Genomic DNA, 19716 nt, shown 5'->3' on the forward strand with positions numbered 1-19716 from the left:
GGAGAACACCATGTTTGTCATTCTATGAACTGTTCACATACATTGTATCAGGAAACAGTTTGATTTATAATGTCTCTTGTACATACTTGAGATAATCACATCTTTTCTTAAATAATTTTATGTGCAAAATTGTATTAATCAGATCATTCATATTCAAAACTTGATATTTTGCAAGGGGAACTAAACAGGCCCAAGAATTGATCTGTGGCCTCCATTCATAACCCTTTGCTGACTTTGACTTTTGACTACAGATGTTGACAGCCTAAGAGGGAGGTATAGAGCATAGACTCTGCGTTAGTTCCACTTTTCACTATTGGACTTAACATCAAATTTATACATTTCAGTTTCACAGAACATAAAAAAAAACAGCAACAGATAATGTATGTTTTATATCTTTATACTGGAAACATGCAACGTATAACTACACAATTTATTTACAGAATAGCACCAATATTTCAAAATTTACAACATAATAGCACACCTGAGATGAATATAAAAATGCAAACTCCTTGTACACTGTGATGGAACTCTAAACACTATTCATTAATAAGTATAAATTGTGATTGTCTCAAATGTCACTGAATATCTGAGCATGATGTTATCTTTAGTCAAAGAGTGTGGAATCATAACGGATTTCAAAATCCCAATCCACCAGGCACAGTCAGTGAGGGTCCAGAAAGGGTCAGTGAGGGGACACTACAGGATGTCGGGAACTGTGGCATCCCCTGGGTCTGTCTATCCATGTACTGACAGCTGGGTCTTGAGAGCGTTTGGTTCTGACAGCTGGGTCTGGAGAGCGCTTGGTTCTGTTCCGCTTGCTCTGTCATTAGCTGTGTCAGGAGGCGTGTTCTTTGCTGGAGGTCCATCTGATCCCAGACACTGCTGGAGGCGGACATAGGACCGTAGCAGGCCGGGAAAGGGAACTGACAGGACACGGGGGAGAACGGGGCCGGGGATTTGTGTCCATGGATGAACATGTTGTTCTCAGGGCGGCTGTACGGCATGTAGTGTAAGCTGAAAGGAAAATTGAGAAATTAAATATAGACTTGCTGACTTTCAGCTATTACAGATACAAAGAATATTTTCAATAATTGATTTTAAACTTCATGGATATCGATCATCACAAATTTAACAGTTTATCTATACCATTATACTGAATATTGTGTTCACGGGATATGAACTTGGTTGGTCACGAGATCAACCAAGTTCATATCTTGGTGAACTTTTTAAATAACTTGCTGATTTTAAATTAACATACTTAGAGTTGGGAGCAGTCAGGGTGTTTTCGGCGACTTTGCGGTCCGGGGGAGACAGTACGTGCTGTTGTCCGTCCTTGTGACTGAGTCGACAGGAACTGCGCATGTCCGTGTTGTATAGCTGCTTCCGCATCCAGGCCACGTGGGAGTCCTTGGACTGCCTCTTGAACTTAGAGCGCCTGTTCTGGAACCACACCTACAACCAATAGTAAAAAAAATTTAAACCTGTAAACAAAATCACTCCACAATAGTTTGGCTTGTATCTTTTTTCTCTTCTTTTTTTTTTTTTACATTTGTAATTTATAATGAATTCTTCTTCAGTTTTAAAGAGAACCAATAATACTCACCATTGACTGCTCGTTACTTTTAATAATGTGTATGGGATGAGGCAATTTTAATGTGTGTGTATGATTCTTTTATTTTTTATTTTTTGGGGGGGCACCTACCGACACTTTGTCCGTGCTGACGTCCAGTCTCTCCGCCAGGTCCTCCAGGGTCTCTGTATCTGGGTACTGGGAATCCAGGAAAGCGCCCTCTAGCAGCTCCAGCTGTAAACGACAAGTCAATGCAATGATTAATCATCAAAGGAATGTGTTTTTAAAGTTTTGCATTTCCAATTAAAACTTTTGGGTCCAGGTGACTGACACAGCCCGCGAGCCTTTTGTAAAAAACAAAAAAAAAAAAAAAAAAAAATTAGGATTGCCGTTTAATATACAATTAGTATGTACTTAATGAAGGAGTTGTTACTTATCAATCACAGAATTCAAATGGACACTGTTTTAAGAACATGGTTGAACGTAATGGAACATTTATGTGTGTTTGCTTATAATTTCTATTTTAAATCCTATAATTCTGTGGAAAATTAACGGACTTCTGACATTATGTTTTTTTATAGAAAAAAATGCAGAAGCAATATTTGCAATTCTCTCTTATTTTTACCAAACAACCACATAGAAAAAAAATAAGCATTCGATATCGAATCCCAACAAATTTTAAGTATTAAAAATCGATGGTTAACATCCACGAGTTATGGACTACTTTAAAAAAAAAGATTTTTCTTTTCCTGAAAAGTACCAATGTTGTGTTATACATTCACTTTCAAGAATATTAGCTCGCTATTTTTATTTCCAGGTAAATAGTTTTCATGGATCAGAAATGAAGGTTAAAATTGAGATAGAAAAAATCCTTAGTTAGATTAAGTTGCTGCTCCAAATCTTTATATCAAAATAATTTATTTTAATCATACTTAAAACTTTGTCCAAAATATAAAGCGTTGTTCCTAACATTACAACAACTGTGGATTTTTGTTTATACATAGGCCAGTTTGCATCAAACTGATTCGAGTATTGTTTTTTTCTTTTATCGAGAAATCAAACAATGATATGCATTTGTATGTACAACGAAGTGATTGCAACAGCTTTCTGTTCACTTCGAAACAAAATCATTCATTTTGAGAGAGAGAGAGAGAGAGAGAGAGAGAGAGAGAGAGAGAGAGAGAGAGAGAGAGAGAGAGGGGGGTGTTGGGAGGGGGGTAACTGGTTGGAAATTTGTATTCAAAGCTCGCATATATAATCTTTATATAATCAGAGTTTACTTCTATTGAAAAGAAAAAGTCAAATTTCCCATCTTTAATAGATCATTAAGTCTGCAATTCTGGGTAGCTAAATACTTTAGAGTTGACATATGTGTTAAAATATCTAAAAGTAATACATGAACTGTTAGTTTTTCATTAAGACATCTTTTCTTTTAAGTGTAGTATTTTATCACCAAGAAGATAGAGAATGAATTTCAACAGAACTGGGTCAGGATTTGGCCCAAATATAAAGATTTAAGGATCTCTTTGTTTGGCATAATTTTAAAAAATCGCTGAAGGAGTTCTTGAACAAATAGGACACTCCCACAGTACATAACAAAGTGTCTTGTGGTTTACACAAGTTACATGACTTACGACGTTCCTTTCGAGTATTGAACTTAATACTTCACTTAAACTTGATACTTTGCATACTTTTATACTTAAAATGTTTTGGTTTTATTTTTAATTAAAATAAAAATTTTGGTCACAGTGGTTCTTAACATTGATTTTCCCATTGTCGATTCAAGCGCATATTTGTCGTGTGCATTTTTACTGAAGACTTTAGAATATGTTATAGGGGGATTTACTGTCAAATTGAGTGTTTAATTTATTTAACTCGAAGGTGTTATCCTAAGCCCACATTTAACAATTAATAATAAGGTACCTCACTACACCCAGACTTATTCTTTTTAAGACACTACGTCACAAGATGGCGATAAAACTGTTTTGTTAAACTTATTATCACGTTCGATTTAGTGGTATATCATCGTAGCTCAGTGGCCAAAGTATTTGGCATATGAACCGCAGATCATGAGTTCGAATCCGCCTGGAGCTTTTGTTCATGTTTATTGAATTAAATTTTCGTAAAAATAATTTTTCATCCAAAATTGCACTTTTTTGCCTGTTTGGCTTAAATACTTTTTATTCATTATGATATCTATCCATAATCAATTAATTTTCTGCTGATCTGAGAAAATATTTCAAGGTTAAGTGAGCCACCTTTTAAGTTTAGTGGATGTTCCTACCTGTTCGGGTGAGTACTTGGTCCTTGGCTTCGTGCCAGCTCTCTTGTGAACGTCAGTTTCCCGCATCTGTAAAAAGCAAAAGGCTTTATTAAAAGTCTACATCAGTAAATGAAAATAAATATATGTATACCTGAGTGTGAAGGTTGCAATGGGGGGGGGGGGGGATTAAGGCCATAAATGCTTTAATTCCTATTCTATACTATTTCTTATTTATTAACAATTAAATTTGTAGATCTTTATTTCAGCATAAAGAACTATATATGATATTAGTCAAATTTGGCCCCCAAAATCCGCTATTTTTAAAATGATTCAGGTACATTAATTTGTTGTGTTATTTTATAACAGAGTTGACAATATGTTTTTCACCTATTTATTTGATTTATATGCACTCATTGGCAGTATATGACGTCAGAAGTGACGCTATTTTTATAATTCAATCAAAATCAACCAAAAATTGACATTTTTCTTATCTTTTTTCGAATGGGAAATATAGAGCGACTCTTTGAACAAGAAAGAACTTGTTGTCACTTGTATTGGAAAGATACATCTTTGGTGAAAATATTTTGTTTGTTCAAGTAGTCGCTCAATGTTTCCTTAAAGAAAAACTGCCTCAAAACAAGCCGTTTTATGCTAAAAATGAGAAAATGGCGGGAAAAGGTAAACTTTATGATGTCATATTTTTAAATTGTGGGCACTAAATTCAAAATGAAAATTATGAAAAAACTGTATAAATAAAACAAAGAATTACAGTAAAATGACAACGTTCATTTTAGGGGGCCATTATAGGCTCAAACCATATATACTCCTTTAATGAATAAAACTTTACTTGACCAAATCTGACTTTATCTTACTATTGAAATTATATTTTTTAACGTTTCCGTAATAACACTTTATAAAATTTAGTTCTGCATATTAAACATTATGAATTTGAATTGAATTGAACATATTTTATTGATTAAATCAAATAGATAAGACACAAGTTCTTAAACTTAGATAGTCTTCTCCTAGTAGTGAAATTTTATAAATATTGCCAGTAATAACGTTAGATATGAATACACATAAATATACAGGAATAAACAATATACTACATATATAATATTAAACATTATATATGATCATTCTACGGAAATATAAATTAAAATACAACAAATATTAATGTCTCTGAACCCTGCATGACTCTTTACATGTACCTAAGTTCGGTTTTCTTAAAAGGACGAAACCCTTCCTTACTTTAAAAGAAATAATTTTTTTTTTTTTTAAAAATTAGTTGTCAAATTTAGCATAACATGCAGGGTAAATGTTTCCGTCACGACACATCAATCTTTAATGATTTGACCAATCAATTTTGAGAATTCAATTTTGGTATTACCGGTATGATTAAGACCTAGTTACTTGAATAAAAAACCCTTTTGCACATAATACAATGAGGCACATAGTATTGCACCCCCCCCCACCCACCACCACCATTTTTTTTTCGCGGAACAGACATTTTTTCACGTTGAGAAAATTAAATTTCCTAGTAGCCCCCCCCCCCCATTTTTGCTGGATCAGATTTAAAAAAAAGAAAAGGGAAATTTTTTAAATTATTTTTTAAAAATAGAAATTTTAGGTATAACACCCCCCCCCCCCCCCCCCGGATTAGGATTTTAAAGATTGGCAAAAAGGTTGGGGTTTAATTAGTGGTTTTTTTATTGCTCGTCATGATTTCGGAGAAATCTGTCCCACAACAATACCCTCTTTAAAAAAATAATGCTATGGCGAGAACACTATATATAAACACCATAATAAACGATATACAAAAATAGGTTCATTGAAAAAAATACAAGATCTGGGATCGCTTACATATATATTATTCCACAATATCATTTTCCCCCTTTAAAAATGTTTGATTTTAAACCAAAATGAATACAAATCTAAAGAAATAAAGATCTAATTTTATAGTTTTAAGAAATAAATATTTTTAAATATTTTAACGAGAAGAACTTGTGAGTTGTTCGAATTTGTTTCTGATCGATCGATCCTGCAGAAATATAATAAAGAATTTCACACCGAAAAGTTAAACAATACAATATTACCGCGACTAATAATAAAATAATGATTATAATGGTAGGAACTTTGCATATTTTCAAGTTATCATTTATTATAAATATATCGATCGTTGATACTGTTGTTGCAATCATTAGCTACATAAATTTAGAATGGAGTAAATTTTGGTCTAATATACAATATGATGTGAAAACACATTCAACCAACAAATCAAATTCTTAAAAATATACAACTTGGATGAAAATTTGCCAAATATAATATTGAAATAGTATCATGTATATCTTGAATACTCACCATTGCTCTTTACACAACAAGCTGCCTGTAGTATTTTCTCAAAAATGATTTGTAAAATACCAAATCAGTTCTACCGCTAACCGTTATCAAAATACACGCGCAGGCTCTCTTTCATCTTTCCGCCAATTTCAAAGCTCATCATTTACACCATGAAGCACTTTGTGTTAAAAGCACGCACGTTGTTGTGAAAACACTGAAGCCATTACAGCAATTAGAGGATGGTATTTATATGCTCATGATATGTAGATATTTTGTTTTTACAAAACACCTATGATGTCCCCCGACAACTTTTAACACAGGGATTAAGATAATCCGATAAATCAAAATTTTTTTTCCCGAGTAAGATAAACAAAAAGTATGCTTGCACACCAATTAATTTGATTATGTCTGGTTCTCTCAATGAAATAATGAAGAGAAAGCTCAAGTATATAAATCTATTTTATGTATTTAAAATAAAACAAAAAATATACTAAAACTTTGAATCACCATTTTAAACATGTGAATTCAAAATGTAGCACAAAATTTATTGGGCTTGAATAATTATAAAATATTCCATAGATTTTACGATATACATGTAAATACAATAAATGAAAGAAATTTATAATGCAATAATTTTTTACCCATACTTAGAATTCACATGGATTTAATGGTTTTACTTAAAAATATGATAAAGTACAACTAAGGTAAGAAATTAAAATATTGAATCGTGAAATATCTAAACATAATGTTTTATATTCTCTGCACGTAAAGGGCAGATTGTGTCATCTGTTACTTCACGAAAACACGGAAAAGAGAATGCAGTAGGATTAAAACCTTCAATATAGTTAATTAAAAAATATATATCAAGAGTAAAAATAGACAAGCATTTAAAATTAAAATTGGGTCATATGCTATAAATCACAATATCTTATAAATAGCAGAGGCCAATATATAGATGTTTTCTTAATTACATTATTTAGAACCTAATTTGGTTAATTTAAATAACAGATTTTTAAATTCACCTTTGAGAGACTTTACTCTATTAATAATTTCTCTCAGATCTTGTACTTTGCATATCGATTTTTTAATTGATAGCGGTTTCATTCAAATATGCGGGCACATCTGTTTAAGACAACTTAGAATAGAAAAGGTTGGTAGTGGATAATTTTTTATTCTGATCTTGTCGCAAAAAGGCCACGATTTGTCTTTGATTTAATTTCACACATCATTTTTCTTTAACAAATTCTATCAACCTTGATTCAAATTGACCGAGAAATGAATTTATGTCTGTCAAATAGATAATGATAGGTCGTTTACAAATTGAAAACTTTTAAATTTACAGACTAAATAGAAAATTAATACATGAACACCTTTTACTTTTAGAATGTGTGTCTTGAATAGATGCAATGTTCATTAGCATACTGTGTACTGTACGCAATAGCCTTACTATCAAACGTGCACGCAAAGTGAATTCAATGATTAACAATGAATTTCCCGACGTTGACGGAAATGATTTTTCTACATTTTCATTTTTTTTTTATATCAACTTTGCAAACTTATTGAATTAAGAATTTAAGAATTCAAGATAAACGCACTCAAAAATAAAGAACTGTCAATTGCATGTAATCGACCAAATTTACTAGTATTACAAGGAAATTTTGAGGACAAATACCAAGAGTGAAAATTTTGCCATTGGAAAATATATATACACAGACAAATTCGGCAAATGTGTCTGTGACGTCATAATACGACTCTACCGGTCTCGTCACAGTGTTAACGTCATAATAATAACGCCATATGGTAAAGCAACGTAGAGATGGCCGCCAACAGTGAGATAACGACAGCCTATGTTATTATGGAGGGATCAAGGAGCTGGCTCTGTCAACTCAGAAATTACTTTGAGTGCTTTGTTGAAAATTCTAGTTCGGAAACTTTATTGGACATGGTAAGTTTGTATTTAAATTGTTTCTACATAACTATGTCTTGAAGCATTTTTAATTTAAACAGAAAATATTTGTTGTGCGAATGTGTACGTTCGTTTGACAGATTGAATTTCTTCAGATGATGTGTTATACCGTTGCTCCTCTATGCAATGTTTTGTTTGTGTTCATTTTTAGAGAGGTCCATATGTAGTTAAAACAGAACTGATTCTTCAAATAGCAGAAAGAAAAGTAATTCAACAAGACAGAGCGCTATTGACTTCAAACAGAAAGAAGGAAATCAAGAAATATTTTGGTAAGAAAAAGACAATATAGACTTGATACATATATTTCATTTTGATTATGAGAATGCAAACAAATAAAAAAGGAATAAAGAAATAAAACAATGTATTTTTACAGTGGAGCTGAAGAAACTCTTGATTGCAGCTTACGTAGCAACCATCTCTGTGTCCAAAAACAAATTCAACAAAGAAGAGGCAGACACCATAGATAAAATGTGGCTGAAACTGACAGATAACCTGGCTGGGATGGGTAAGGAATTATTCATATGTATAGGGAACAATTGTATATTAAACTTATTATTTTTTAAATTTAATATTTATCTTCTGATGTTTACACGAACTACTTGCATAATCGCATGTATCATTTATGAATATTTCTAGATACTGCACCAAAGGTTGAGGAAGTACTTCGTGATAGCAACCATGTAAAATATAATGTAAGTATACATGTTAAAGAGCAGACAATTCTGGTGACTGCATGATTGCTTAGTCCAATGACGATTGTACTAACAGTTTAATTACTGTGATTTATATTTGTAGATAACAAGGCTTAAGAAGAAGATTGAAAAGAAAACACAATCCAAATGTAGAGATTACGGGGATAAGCGAGACAGTTTTGTCTTGAAGAAGAAGAAATCCCATCTCGTGCGCTTTGTGCGCTACCTGGCCAAAAACATGCGTATACTGGAGTAAATGTTTTGCATTAACTTGTAATTCATTGTTCACGAAATATTTATAGATGTTTTTAAGTCAGCTATATCCTATTTGAATTATAATTAAAAAATGTAATAGTCGTACTATATAGATTTATGTTTTGATTTCACCGACGGATGGCGATATACCCCACCCCTCTACCTCTGCCAGTTTGTAAAATTGAGTGACGTTCATGGAATACGTCACGCATGTGAAAATAAGGAATAGGCTGTAGAAAATGGACGGAGAGTCCGTCTGTCGGCGATAGAATATCGGGAGCATAAAGAAATGCTCTGAAGGAAAACAAAAATACAGTTCTCCAAGCTTTCTATATTATACATGTACATTTATTTACTTAAAACAAACCAGCAAAGCTAAATGCTTATAAAGGTACTTGAAGTGACCGAATTAAAGAAAGGGTGAGAGAGATATCTACTTGTCAATAGTGGACTTTGCTTGCATCGGAGGTTTCTTAATAAAATTGTATTGGCTGCAAAAGAGCTATCAAATTTCTATTGGACATGTTTTCTGAATTGAATACATTTGAAAAAACAAACGAGGAAACCAATGCAATGACGGAATACAAATACAGCTTCCCTATTTAGAATTACACGAATGTAAATAAACTAAAAGTAAATTAGCAATTGGTCAAGTACACGCAATATACAACGCCCTACATTTGCAAAAACCGAAAAACAAAGCGGAAAAAGAAAATCGTTATCATAAGTTATGATAATGAATTCGGATTTTGATCGGTAGATAAATTTGATAATTATGCATGTACATATTATTTTCTAAATTTGTAATTAGAAACTTGTCAATGGTTAAATATATTCAAATAAATTCTCATAAAACCCGGCGGGTCACTGTTAAAGGAGGCATTTCTCTCGCGCTCATCGCAGTGTTTTCACTCAAAGAATTTCTCTCGTCATGGCTCTGATGACACCGCATATTAGGAGAGAATCAGTTTTGACACAAAGTGAGGAAAATTGAATTTGTATTCCTGATTTTCTGAATACGGATCCTAGTTCTACACCTTGTGAAACAGCACTTGCAAATATCCTCTCACCTTGTAACGGCAACCTTGCAAATATTCCCCGTGCATCTAACTACAAAATCAGGTAAGAACAATATAAACTTTTTCAGAGGTTTCTGCATATACAATGTTTGTTCCAAAGATTGTTTTATGTATTGGGGGTATTGATAGAGTTGACAGGGGGCATATGATTACAAAACAACGATAGTAAGAGAGAGAGAGAGAGAGAGAGAGAGAGAGATTGTTAAAATAATCTGACGTTTCAGTAATTTGACCTAATGACAAGTACTACCAATATGTACTCTGGAATATTCATAAGCACCAAGTCTTCGTACGTTCGTGTACCATGCTAATTGCTACTGTCATTTAGGAATTTTAATTTGTCATTTACACGTGTAACGTCCAACAAACATGCAAATAAATGTCTGACATCCCATTGTTTTGTTGTGACCCCGTTTTGTATACCTATGAATATTCATCAGTTTGTACCAGGATACCCATTATAAACAAGTTGTAAGAACGATACGTTTCTTTTGCAGGATGGGACACTTTGGAAATTTGGTCTTTCTCTTCTGTGTGATATCAGGTAAGAAATATTATAATTATGATGTCTATGATATATCTAATATATCAACAAAAGATGGACAATAAGCTGAATTAGAGTTGAATATATCAAAGACTAGACTTTCAATCTTCCTCTTCTATCTCTACAGGGGTAAGGACACTAGTTCCAGTGAACAAACCCGGGAAATGCCCTGTACCTACATATTATAACGCCGGAGGAGACTGTCAGCAAGATTCTGAGTGCGCAGGCTCAATGAAGTGCTGCCCCCACACCCTGGCGGGCTTCGCGTGCATGGAGCCGGACTCGTCGACGGATGTCGCTGGCGGTCGTCCGGGAGACTGCCCCGTCATCATGGACTCCAAGACAGGGATTGGGTGTGAGAGAGACATGGACTGCATGGAGCCCCAGATTTGCTGTGACTATGGACAGGCTTCGATATGTGTTTACCCCACCGTGGTAGATACCCTCCCAAAGTACAAGGAACCGGTTCTGAAGCCCGGATTAGATGGTTTAGGACATCGACTGGCAGCCACTAATCGTTGGTTGATACAGCAGTTGAAATCAAAGGCGAGGAAGATTCAAATAGAACCCAAAAAATCAAACAAACTTAACCCTAGAATCCAGAAGCTTTTGTCAAAAATATCACCAAAGAAGTCTGAGCAGCATAAGATCTTTCAGAAACTTACGAATTTTATCAACTGGTTTCTATCCCAAAAGCCCAAACCTTTGGCCTTGACACCAAAAAAGATTAAAAATCTAGAAATCCTGAGAAGCACGTCAGCCAAGCCTCGCGACATTACAACAGCCCCGACAGTGTCTAAGCAACCTGGTGGGGTCCCCATTGTTCCTTCATCTAAAATAGCCAATCCAAAGAAGGTGAAAAAGACACTAGGAAAAGGTCTTGAAGTCAACAATAGCCCCAGTTCTATACCTATTCCAATAAATGTGCTTCCAGAATCTTTAAGCACAGATAGCCCAACATCAGTTATTCCGGAAATTCCAGTTATAGGCGTAACGGAGGCACCAATTTTACCTCCATTAAGCGAACCTGAAGCTTTTCCGGATATAAGCATGCTCTTCCCGGTACCAGAAATCCTTGTCCCGGAACCGGAACTACCTACATTTTCCGGCACGACAGAACCAGTATTAAGTAGTTCGTCGACGTTAAACTTCATTAGTACCACCACTTCGTCCCCCGTGAGTCAACCTTCTACTAAATCCCCCCGTCCAGAGAGCGACGTGGCTGACTCAAGTCTACCAGAGGGCCTCTCCCTGCCCGAGTTTAAACCAATCTGGCACATTATTGATCCAATGTCCAAACAAAAAATACCACTAGGGAAACTTCCTATTGTTGACGCTGTTTCTCCGGCAGAGAGAATGTACGAAAACGAGTACGGTCCACCAGAAGAGCCTAGTGACGCTTCACAGACGTCGTTCGACAATCACTTCGTAAGCTACCTCCAAAAAACAATGGTACCCCCAGAGTCCAACAGTATCTACCCATTGAACTCTTTGTTATACCCGGAAGTGGAAGTGTTCAAACCGGAAAAGCAGGGTTCATGTCCGGCGAACCTGATGTACCGCCAGTGTGAAACAAATTGCACGACCGACGATGACTGTCCAGGGGTGGACAAGTGCTGTGACATGGGGTGTGGGAATGTGTGTGTAACCCCGAAAGAGAAGAAAATCTATTAATAAGTTCTTAAGGACTAGATATTGTTCTAGAAGAAAACGTGCCTCATAATTATTCAGCGAAACATGACGCTTCTCTTGTTTATAAAGCCTCAGGTGTGTAAAAATCTCAGAAACTCAGTCGTTGTTACAAGGAGAAAAAAGGACAATTCATTTAAGAATTGATAATCATAGAAGATTAGTATTAACACTGTTTCAGTGATCAGGGCAGCTTTGCATGCTCATATTTTGTGACAAATCAAAATATCACCCAAGAATTCCATTGTATATATCTTCCATGTTATTTATTTGTTGTTTCATGTTGATCCAAAATAAATCACTCTATTCTTGATTTTCTTGCTTGTTCTTCGATGAGGACATTTCGTGTATTATTTCACCGTCGTATGCAAATGACGCACACGACTGTTCCTTCACAATGTCAGTGTTTGATTGACAGAGGTCGGTATATGAAATTAACATGACAATATTTTTCGAGTACATATCGTTAATATTTATTTGACAGGACTTCTTGATTTAACCAAATTAATAATTTGTCTAATATTCTGGTGGGAATCTATAATGCCTCTACATGGATCTTCCATATGCCACAACCTGTCGAAATTGTTCGTTTGCTTATGTGTAGGGCATGTGGGGGTGGGGGGGGGGGGGGGGCAGGTGCTTGGAGTTTTGGCTAAATGTATATCACAATACAAAACATAACACCTAGCCAATCTTTAATTTTAATTTTATTTCAATGCCCTTGAAAAGATGATTGATTATGTTACTCAGGAGTCTTACATCTTGTAGTAATTAAAGATTCATAAATATTTAATATTACTATTCAAAACCGTTGCAAGTTTTCTTTTTTTAATTTTTTTTTCTTGAATTGATGAATGAATCCACGCGTGCTTTGTAGCTGCTAAAATCTATTGATACAATGTCATAGAGTTTGACGGATTTCTTTCTATTTTGATTAATTATAAAATCATTCAGTTCTGAACCCGATCAAAGACTTCTGTCAGTTACTTAGTTCATTTAAAACCCAGCCAGAAATTAATGAATTTTAATCAAAGACATTCCTCTCCATATTTAAGAAAAATGATAATGTTCTAATCAGGAACTGATTTTCCTGTGTACATGATGCGGCAGGGCCACAATGTATAAACGACCCGTGTGGTCGTGTTGTAGTACTGCAATTCCACAAAGTGAAATGAGTGAATTATAGTGAAATAGAGTAAAATGAGGCTGTGTGTTAACTACACGTTGCGGCAGTTGATCATATGGTCGATTTTGTTGCATGAAACAGAGGTGAAGTAACTGTTGCGGGGGTTGTAAATAGATTATATGTAGGTACACGGTGCAGCGAAGCTGTGTATAATCCAACGGAGGAAGCGTCAGAGGTTTGTTTTCGGTATACCCCGTTCAAAATTCAATCAGTAACATTGACTCCTCCGTGCTGCTCGTTGACGAGTTTTCATTGCCATTTATCTATTTTTACGGAATTCTCTCAAAACATATTTATTGCTCTTGACACTTTTAAACGTTTCTAGTGCCTTGTTGCACTGGTATTAATTTAATGCGTCTTAAAATACCTATATCTACGCTGTTAACAATTATTGCCTACATATACTCAAGTTAAATTACAGTACTTGGGTAGTTGATTTAGGGAGTAAGTTTTGGGTCAGTTGCTAAGAGACACTAAGTCAGTCTTGGAGGAAAACAACAAAGTCCAAAGCTATGTGGTCAACATAGCCATTGATTGATTTATTGATTGAATGATCGTGTTCTTATTCTGACCCTCTTCTGATATCCATATATTATTTACAATCAAAAATGACGGTTCTCTTTTACGATAGCTTTTGACGGCGATCTTTAATAACAGGTGACAGGGTGATATACAGGTATTAGTACCCCAAAAGTCAATGTTTTGAATTTACAATCAACTATTCACATCATGAATCAAACACCAAATAGAAAAATAACCTTAATAAACAAATTATTTCCTATTTTATTAAAATCACACTAGCGCTTCTTCTTGACATTAAAATATAAATCCCACGCTTTCCTATTTCGAATTTTACGTGTTATCAAGTGAGTGCAGAACATCATCACGGCACCGTACTTCAAGGCTTCGTACACCACGTATTTCCTCTCCACCCTGCAAAGACAGACAAAGATTTCTTATTTATTTAAATAACCAGTAATATTCATTAAAAATAATGATAATATATGACATCATTTACAAAGGGCAAATGCTGTTAGTTCATGTAGGTGATATTTATTAACCTGCTTTGTAAATCAATTGACATAATTCTACATGCCAAAATGATAATTTTCCCTTTTATTCATTACAAATTGACAAATCAGGAAGAGAGACAGACCTTAATTAAATTATATGATACACATGCACACTCTAAACTAAACTTGTAAATTGTAGAAAATTTAAGTATGTCTGAATTTTCTACAATTTAAAGACCTTAAGTCTTAAGTACAATTTTAAGTCCTTAAGACAATCTCTGGACCCTCAGTCTTACTGAATATACCTTATCTGTTGATAAGATACACCATTAGAAATCATAACTTTTGAATTCATTTGTTATGCTGCATATCAAACAGTACATTAGGCTATATATTATTCCATTCAGATGTCGGAGAAAGATAACCCAATCACAGCATAGTACATAGAACATGTGGATTTATCTTTGAAAAAAAAATAAGTCATGACAGAAAGTAAGAAGTCTTCATAAGAAAAAAAATGTTTATGATTTTTGTTTAAATAGATCACAATCAATGTACTTACGTTGTAAGTTTGTCAACATCCAAATCTACAGTGTTCCAGTTGGCTCTGATTCCCTCCAAATGTTCATTTCTTACTATTCCAACCACCACTGGTGTTTTGTCTGAAATAAAATATGCAAAGACAAGTTTTATTAACAAATTTATTACTGCATACAGGGAAACATTTGCCACCGTTTTATTTTTGCCCATTTCGCCTCTTGTTGTCAGCAGGCGAATTTAGGACTTGTTGAATTCCAATATGCCAACTCCTATATCTTTAAACACAGCTGTGTCAGAGGTAGCAAACACATGAGGAGTTTAGAGGTTTAAAACCAATATCTGTTTATATCAAATAATTAAAAAAATGACACGTTGCTTGAAACCCTTTGTGAGTGGTCAGTGAGTTACCTGTGGGGGTGGGTTCTGCTGCCTTCTTCAGGGAGTAAGCTAGATATCTATCCCTATCACCGATCAGTACTCTCTTGAACGCTGGTAAGGAGTCAAACTCCCTCTCCATGGCCTGCTCTCTGTGTTCTTTATCCAATTCTAGTTCATGCTCTTCTGCAGGACTGTGGGTATAGATAAGGCAAAACAGGAGATCAAAAATAGGTGCACGTTGATAAAAAACTATATTTGATATGGTCCAAATTTTTTTTAATAACTGCCCCCAATTTTAACCAATTTTTAAATAGTATCCTATAAAATTTAAATCTTCATATATCATTTTACACAGGATGCCTATCACTTTAATCTTGATATTAGTAATCATTGTCCATTAGCTGTTAATCTATGATTCATTTAAATGAGCAAACAAATGAAAATATTGTCATTTTTTCTTTATACATGTATATGCAGATGGAGGTAAAGAGCGCAGGTCTGCCGAAATACAATTTTTACATATGGTTTTGTTTGTATAATTATTCACATTATACTTAAAATGGGTACTTCAGCAAGCATCCGCTCTATGTTTCCCAGTCAAAAAACCATCGGAAAACACCAATATTGTGCTCCAAAACATTAATTCATCAAAATATTAAGATCTCATTTCTACATTATGACATCACTGTGGTGATCACCTTTTGCATACTTATTTCCCATATAGATTTCAACTATCTTCCACGTTATTTTTAAAACTCTTTAGAAAACTTTAATATTGGTGGCAAGAAATGCATAATACCGCATGCATAGTCCTTTTACTGCCATAGTTTTAAGTTTAAAATACAGTTATTCCCCTTTGCAAACCTTGCAATAGATTGAGTAAATTAGAATTCATTCTTCAGCAATGATATCAGTAACAATACCTACTCTTTCAGTTCTTTCTTTTGTCTCTGGTACAATCTCCTGGCGTATGTGAATTTCTCCCTGAGGCTGGGAACTCCCCAGGTTCTATAGACAACAGCTTCATGTGGTAAATCAGCCAGGTGAAGTCTGCAGTCGGGAATCTTCTTCCTCTGTTACATAATATATTGTCAATATCAGAATTATTCTGTGTTAAAACCTTTTCCTGTACTTTAATATACCGTTGGCAGGTATTTGAGAATAAGGAAAGATTTTCTTTATAATTTTATATTTATACAGTAAAACTCGGCTATAGCGAAGTCCTAGGAACTAGTGGGTTTATTTCGTTATATCTGTTATTCGTTATATCCGATACCTTTAACAATCAGATTGTGAATTGAAAAATTTATATAAAATTAAATTCATTCAAACTTTTATGTTAAATGGTAGTGACAACTTTTTAAACTGTAAAAAAATTCGTTATAAAAGTGTTTAATTTCGTAATCATTCACCTCTTCAGGACTCAAAATAAGTTCGCTATATCATTAAATTTGTTATATACGAATTCGTTATAACCGTAATATTTCGCAAAGATTTGTGAAGAATTTTACCGAAGAATAAAAAAAACTTTGCTATATCCGAGACAGATCAGATATCCTAAGATAAAATTACAGAAAATAATAATAATACCTGAAGTTTGTATAATATTTCCCGAAACAGCCAAGTCTATCAGGGAATCTCACCTCATTATAAGCTTGTCTAAAGTCTGCATCAGGGGCTAGTCCTGTCTCCTTTGACTGTAGAGTCATCTGTTTATACAGCATAGCTGCTACAAGTCCATCCTAAAATATAAACATTACTTGAAAATTTTTTAAAGAATTTAACCAAGTAATTTCTCTTTTGATTTCCATAACTTTCATTTTCCAGTTAAACTTTTGGTTTATCAGTCAAATTTGACCGGTACAAATGTGAAAGGGTTAATGACATGTGAGCAAAAAAAGGCTGAGAAAATATATGCAATATGTGTAACAAAACAGCTTACCCCAAAAACTGTCATACAGAACACCCACAGGTTCACAGACAATGGAGAAAAATCAAGTTTCTTCAGGGCGTCTTCTTCTTTAAGTTTGATTTCATCTAATTTAGAAGAACTGCATTGCAAAGAAACTACACTTGGACGCAGTTGTTGTATAATCTAAACGTCGAGAGAAACAAAAAAATAATGATCACAAAACGGTTGCATTGCATATGTTTATGAAATAGCTACATAATTTAATGTGTAAATTAAAATTAATGCAAAGAGAATATAAATCAAAAAGTTTTTGTAATACCATATTTAGTTATCAAAATTTATTTCTTGAGAATACTGGCCTTTTGATGAAGATTATCTTTCATGAATGTAACATAAAAATGAAGAAAAGTGTGTCTTGGACATTTAAACAGTGTACCAGTATTGAATGGTACAATTTGCCTTCTCATTTCATACTCGGGACAAAAATTATATGATTAAGTTGAGTCGACAAAGCTTTTTATTATTTACCTTGGATACATTTAGAAGACATTTTCTACAGAATCCATTGGTTCCCAATACATAGACCTTACTCCCCCACTCTGTTGTCAACACTTCACAGTTCTTTGGTAAAGGTTCTCGATTGATTGACTGAGGAACAGTCTGGTCAGCTGCCTAAAAAAGAAAACAAGCTTATTAATATTATTAATACCAGTTTGGCGCTTATTTATATCTGAATTCATTAAAATGACCTGGACACAATTTGAAATGCAAAATTTCATTTTTCATTTCTTAAGTTTAAAATGATTTACTTGAAAATGTGTATTTTGAATTACTGAACAAAATTTGAATGTTAGAAGTCATGTCATAAGCAAGATACAGACCTATGAAATCACTGTTGACATGTGTTATCAAAACTTGAGTAACAGTGTAATTATTTGTTTACAAATAATGTAAGAAATTACCGGTATGAGTATACATACAATTTCTTTAACAAAATGACTCCTTGCAAACAAGACAAACTGAACAATAACAAGACTTGAGCTTAGCAGGTTTACATAACAAAGAATTTCAAACTCTGTATCTACATGTAGCATGCTTGTAACCCAATTTTTGACTTTCATGTAAAATACCCATACTAAATGGAAAAATGAAAATTTGGAGCCAAAATTGTGTCAATTAGGTCAGAGTTCATAAATCTGTGTGTTTATTTTATATTTCCTTTTAGTATAGTAGATTATAATGGTTAGTTGATTATCTTTTTTTACTACTCATCTCTATGAAGGTTTACACTAAGATATGTAGAGTTCAAAACATAATTTTAAGCAACCATCCACATGTATATCTTCATATTGACATGATATCCTGAATAAATGATGATTTAAGATTTTAGCCAGTCTGTACATTAAATAAGTACTGTAAGAGGAGTATTACTATGAACTACGGAGATTTATGAACTACTGTTTTACGATTGTTTATGTTAATATAACTTTATAGAATATGATTATCAGATTGGTACCAACTGCCAAATGGGAAATCATAAAATAGCCTGTTTGGGCTAAAATACCCCATATAACTACATAGTTCAAAGGATATGCGTACAGTATAATATGTAAATCATGAAGAAGGGGAGAATGCATATGCACATTACCCCACATGCATGTCCTACCGGCATAACTCGAATTTACTCTGTCGTTATGCAGTAAATATCAGAATTCAAAGTGAAAACGAGAACTAATAACAAAACTTTAGTTAATGAAACACAGAATGTTAGCACATATACCTTAGATTTCCCGAAAAACATCTAAAAATGTAACTTTTGACACTTTTTAGTTGATAACTGTAACAGTAACCTTTTCGGAGTTTTCCGAGTTTTCGTGTAACTGTATGTTTTTGTTTAGAATATTGATGACGTCGAGCCCGACAACTTAAACTACATGAAGGATATGCTGTCACTTTCTCGATTTATTCACATGATTCTGTGTGCCTTTTGTGTAAAAGTGAATATTCAACGAACATTTTCTTTTTAAATTGTTTAAATTCAACTGATTTTTTTGCGTTCCAGGTCTTTGGGTGTCAGAGAGAGAGAGAGAGAGAGAGAGAGAGAGAGAGAGAGAGAGAGAGAGAGAGAGAGAGAGAGAGAGAGAGAGAGAGAGAGAGATTTTTATGATTAGGTGAGCGTCCGTAGCTCAATCTAAGGCTGACTCTATTTTGGCACAAAAACTTGGTAATTGGTAATCAATGAACATTTAAAGTTTGGTCTGTTTAAATGACAGTTTGAGTTTTTACCGA

General features: G+C 33.9%; 4 protein-coding genes across 4 annotated transcripts; 2 read left to right on the forward strand and 2 right to left on the reverse strand.

Annotated features, from left to right (window-relative positions):
- Positions 1-374: 374 nt before the first annotated feature.
- Positions 375-6214, reverse strand: LOC105347625 (homeobox protein Mix.1). The gene is made up of 5 exons (XM_034450893.2): positions 6195-6214; positions 3855-3920; positions 1703-1804; positions 1259-1452; positions 375-1014 (listed from the first exon to the last, which is right to left on the reverse strand). The coding sequence occupies exons 1-5, from the start codon at positions 6195-6197 to the stop codon at positions 636-638; spliced, it is 744 nt and encodes a 247-aa protein (XP_034306784.1). The 5' UTR covers positions 6198-6214; the 3' UTR covers positions 375-635.
- Positions 6215-7950: 1736 nt separating this feature from the next.
- On the forward strand, positions 7951-9194 carry LOC105343336 (uncharacterized). The gene is made up of 5 exons (XM_011450654.4): positions 7951-8118; positions 8291-8408; positions 8513-8644; positions 8776-8831; positions 8935-9194. Exons 1-5 carry the CDS (start codon positions 7990-7992, stop codon positions 9085-9087), a joined length of 588 nt encoding a protein of 195 aa, XP_011448956.2. The 5' UTR covers positions 7951-7989; the 3' UTR covers positions 9088-9194.
- Positions 9195-9827: 633 nt separating this feature from the next.
- On the forward strand, positions 9828-12692 carry LOC105343283 (titin). Its single transcript, XM_011450580.4, has 3 exons — positions 9828-10208; positions 10663-10709; positions 10837-12692. The coding sequence occupies exons 2-3, from the start codon at positions 10664-10666 to the stop codon at positions 12381-12383; spliced, it is 1593 nt and encodes a 530-aa protein (XP_011448882.2). The 5' UTR covers positions 9828-10208; position 10663; the 3' UTR covers positions 12384-12692.
- Positions 12693-14352: 1660 nt separating this feature from the next.
- Positions 14353-19327, reverse strand: LOC105343282 (traB domain-containing protein). The gene is made up of 8 exons (XM_011450579.4): positions 19208-19327; positions 17956-18099; positions 17458-17610; positions 17159-17257; positions 16443-16588; positions 15546-15706; positions 15160-15259; positions 14353-14517 (listed from the first exon to the last, which is right to left on the reverse strand). The coding sequence occupies exons 1-8, from the start codon at positions 19226-19228 to the stop codon at positions 14382-14384; spliced, it is 960 nt and encodes a 319-aa protein (XP_011448881.2). The 5' UTR covers positions 19229-19327; the 3' UTR covers positions 14353-14381.
- Between the last annotated feature and the right edge of the window lie 389 nt (positions 19328-19716).

Source organism: Magallana gigas, chromosome 4 (genome assembly GCF_963853765.1).
Source record: "Magallana gigas chromosome 4, xbMagGiga1.1, whole genome shotgun sequence".
In the NCBI taxonomy this organism is placed as follows: Eukaryota; Metazoa; Mollusca; class Bivalvia; order Ostreida; family Ostreidae; genus Magallana; species Magallana gigas.

Coding starts and splice junctions, on each gene's coding strand:
- LOC105347625 (XM_034450893.2), bottom strand. Junction 1,453..1,702: donor TCAGCACGGACAAAGTGTCG/GTAGGTGCCCCC, acceptor TATTGGTTGTAG/GTGTGGTTCCAGAACAGGCG. Junction 1,015..1,258: donor CTGACTGCTCCCAACTCTAA/GTATGTTAATTT, acceptor TTTTCCTTTCAG/CTTACACTACATGCCGTACA.
- LOC105343336 (XM_011450654.4), top strand. CDS start 7,990: ATGGCCGCCAACAGTGAGATAACGACAGCCTATGTTATTATGGAGGGA. Junction 8,409..8,512: donor GGAAATCAAGAAATATTTTG/GTAAGAAAAAGA, acceptor GTATTTTTACAG/TGGAGCTGAAGAAACTCTTG. Junction 8,645..8,775: donor AGATAACCTGGCTGGGATGG/GTAAGGAATTAT, acceptor GAATATTTCTAG/ATACTGCACCAAAGGTTGAG.
- LOC105343283 (XM_011450580.4), top strand. CDS start 10,664: ATGGGACACTTTGGAAATTTGGTCTTTCTCTTCTGTGTGATATCAG. Junction 10,710..10,836: donor TCTCTTCTGTGTGATATCAG/GTAAGAAATATT, acceptor CTATCTCTACAG/GGGTAAGGACACTAGTTCCA.
- LOC105343282 (XM_011450579.4), bottom strand. CDS start 19,228: ATGTTTTTCGGGAAATCTAAG. Junction 18,100..19,207: donor TGTTTTTCGGGAAATCTAAG/GTATATGTGCTA, acceptor TTTCTTTTTTAG/GCAGCTGACCAGACTGTTCC. Junction 16,589..17,158: donor TTAGACAAGCTTATAATGAG/GTGAGATTCCCT, acceptor ATTATGTAACAG/AGGAAGAAGATTCCCGACTG.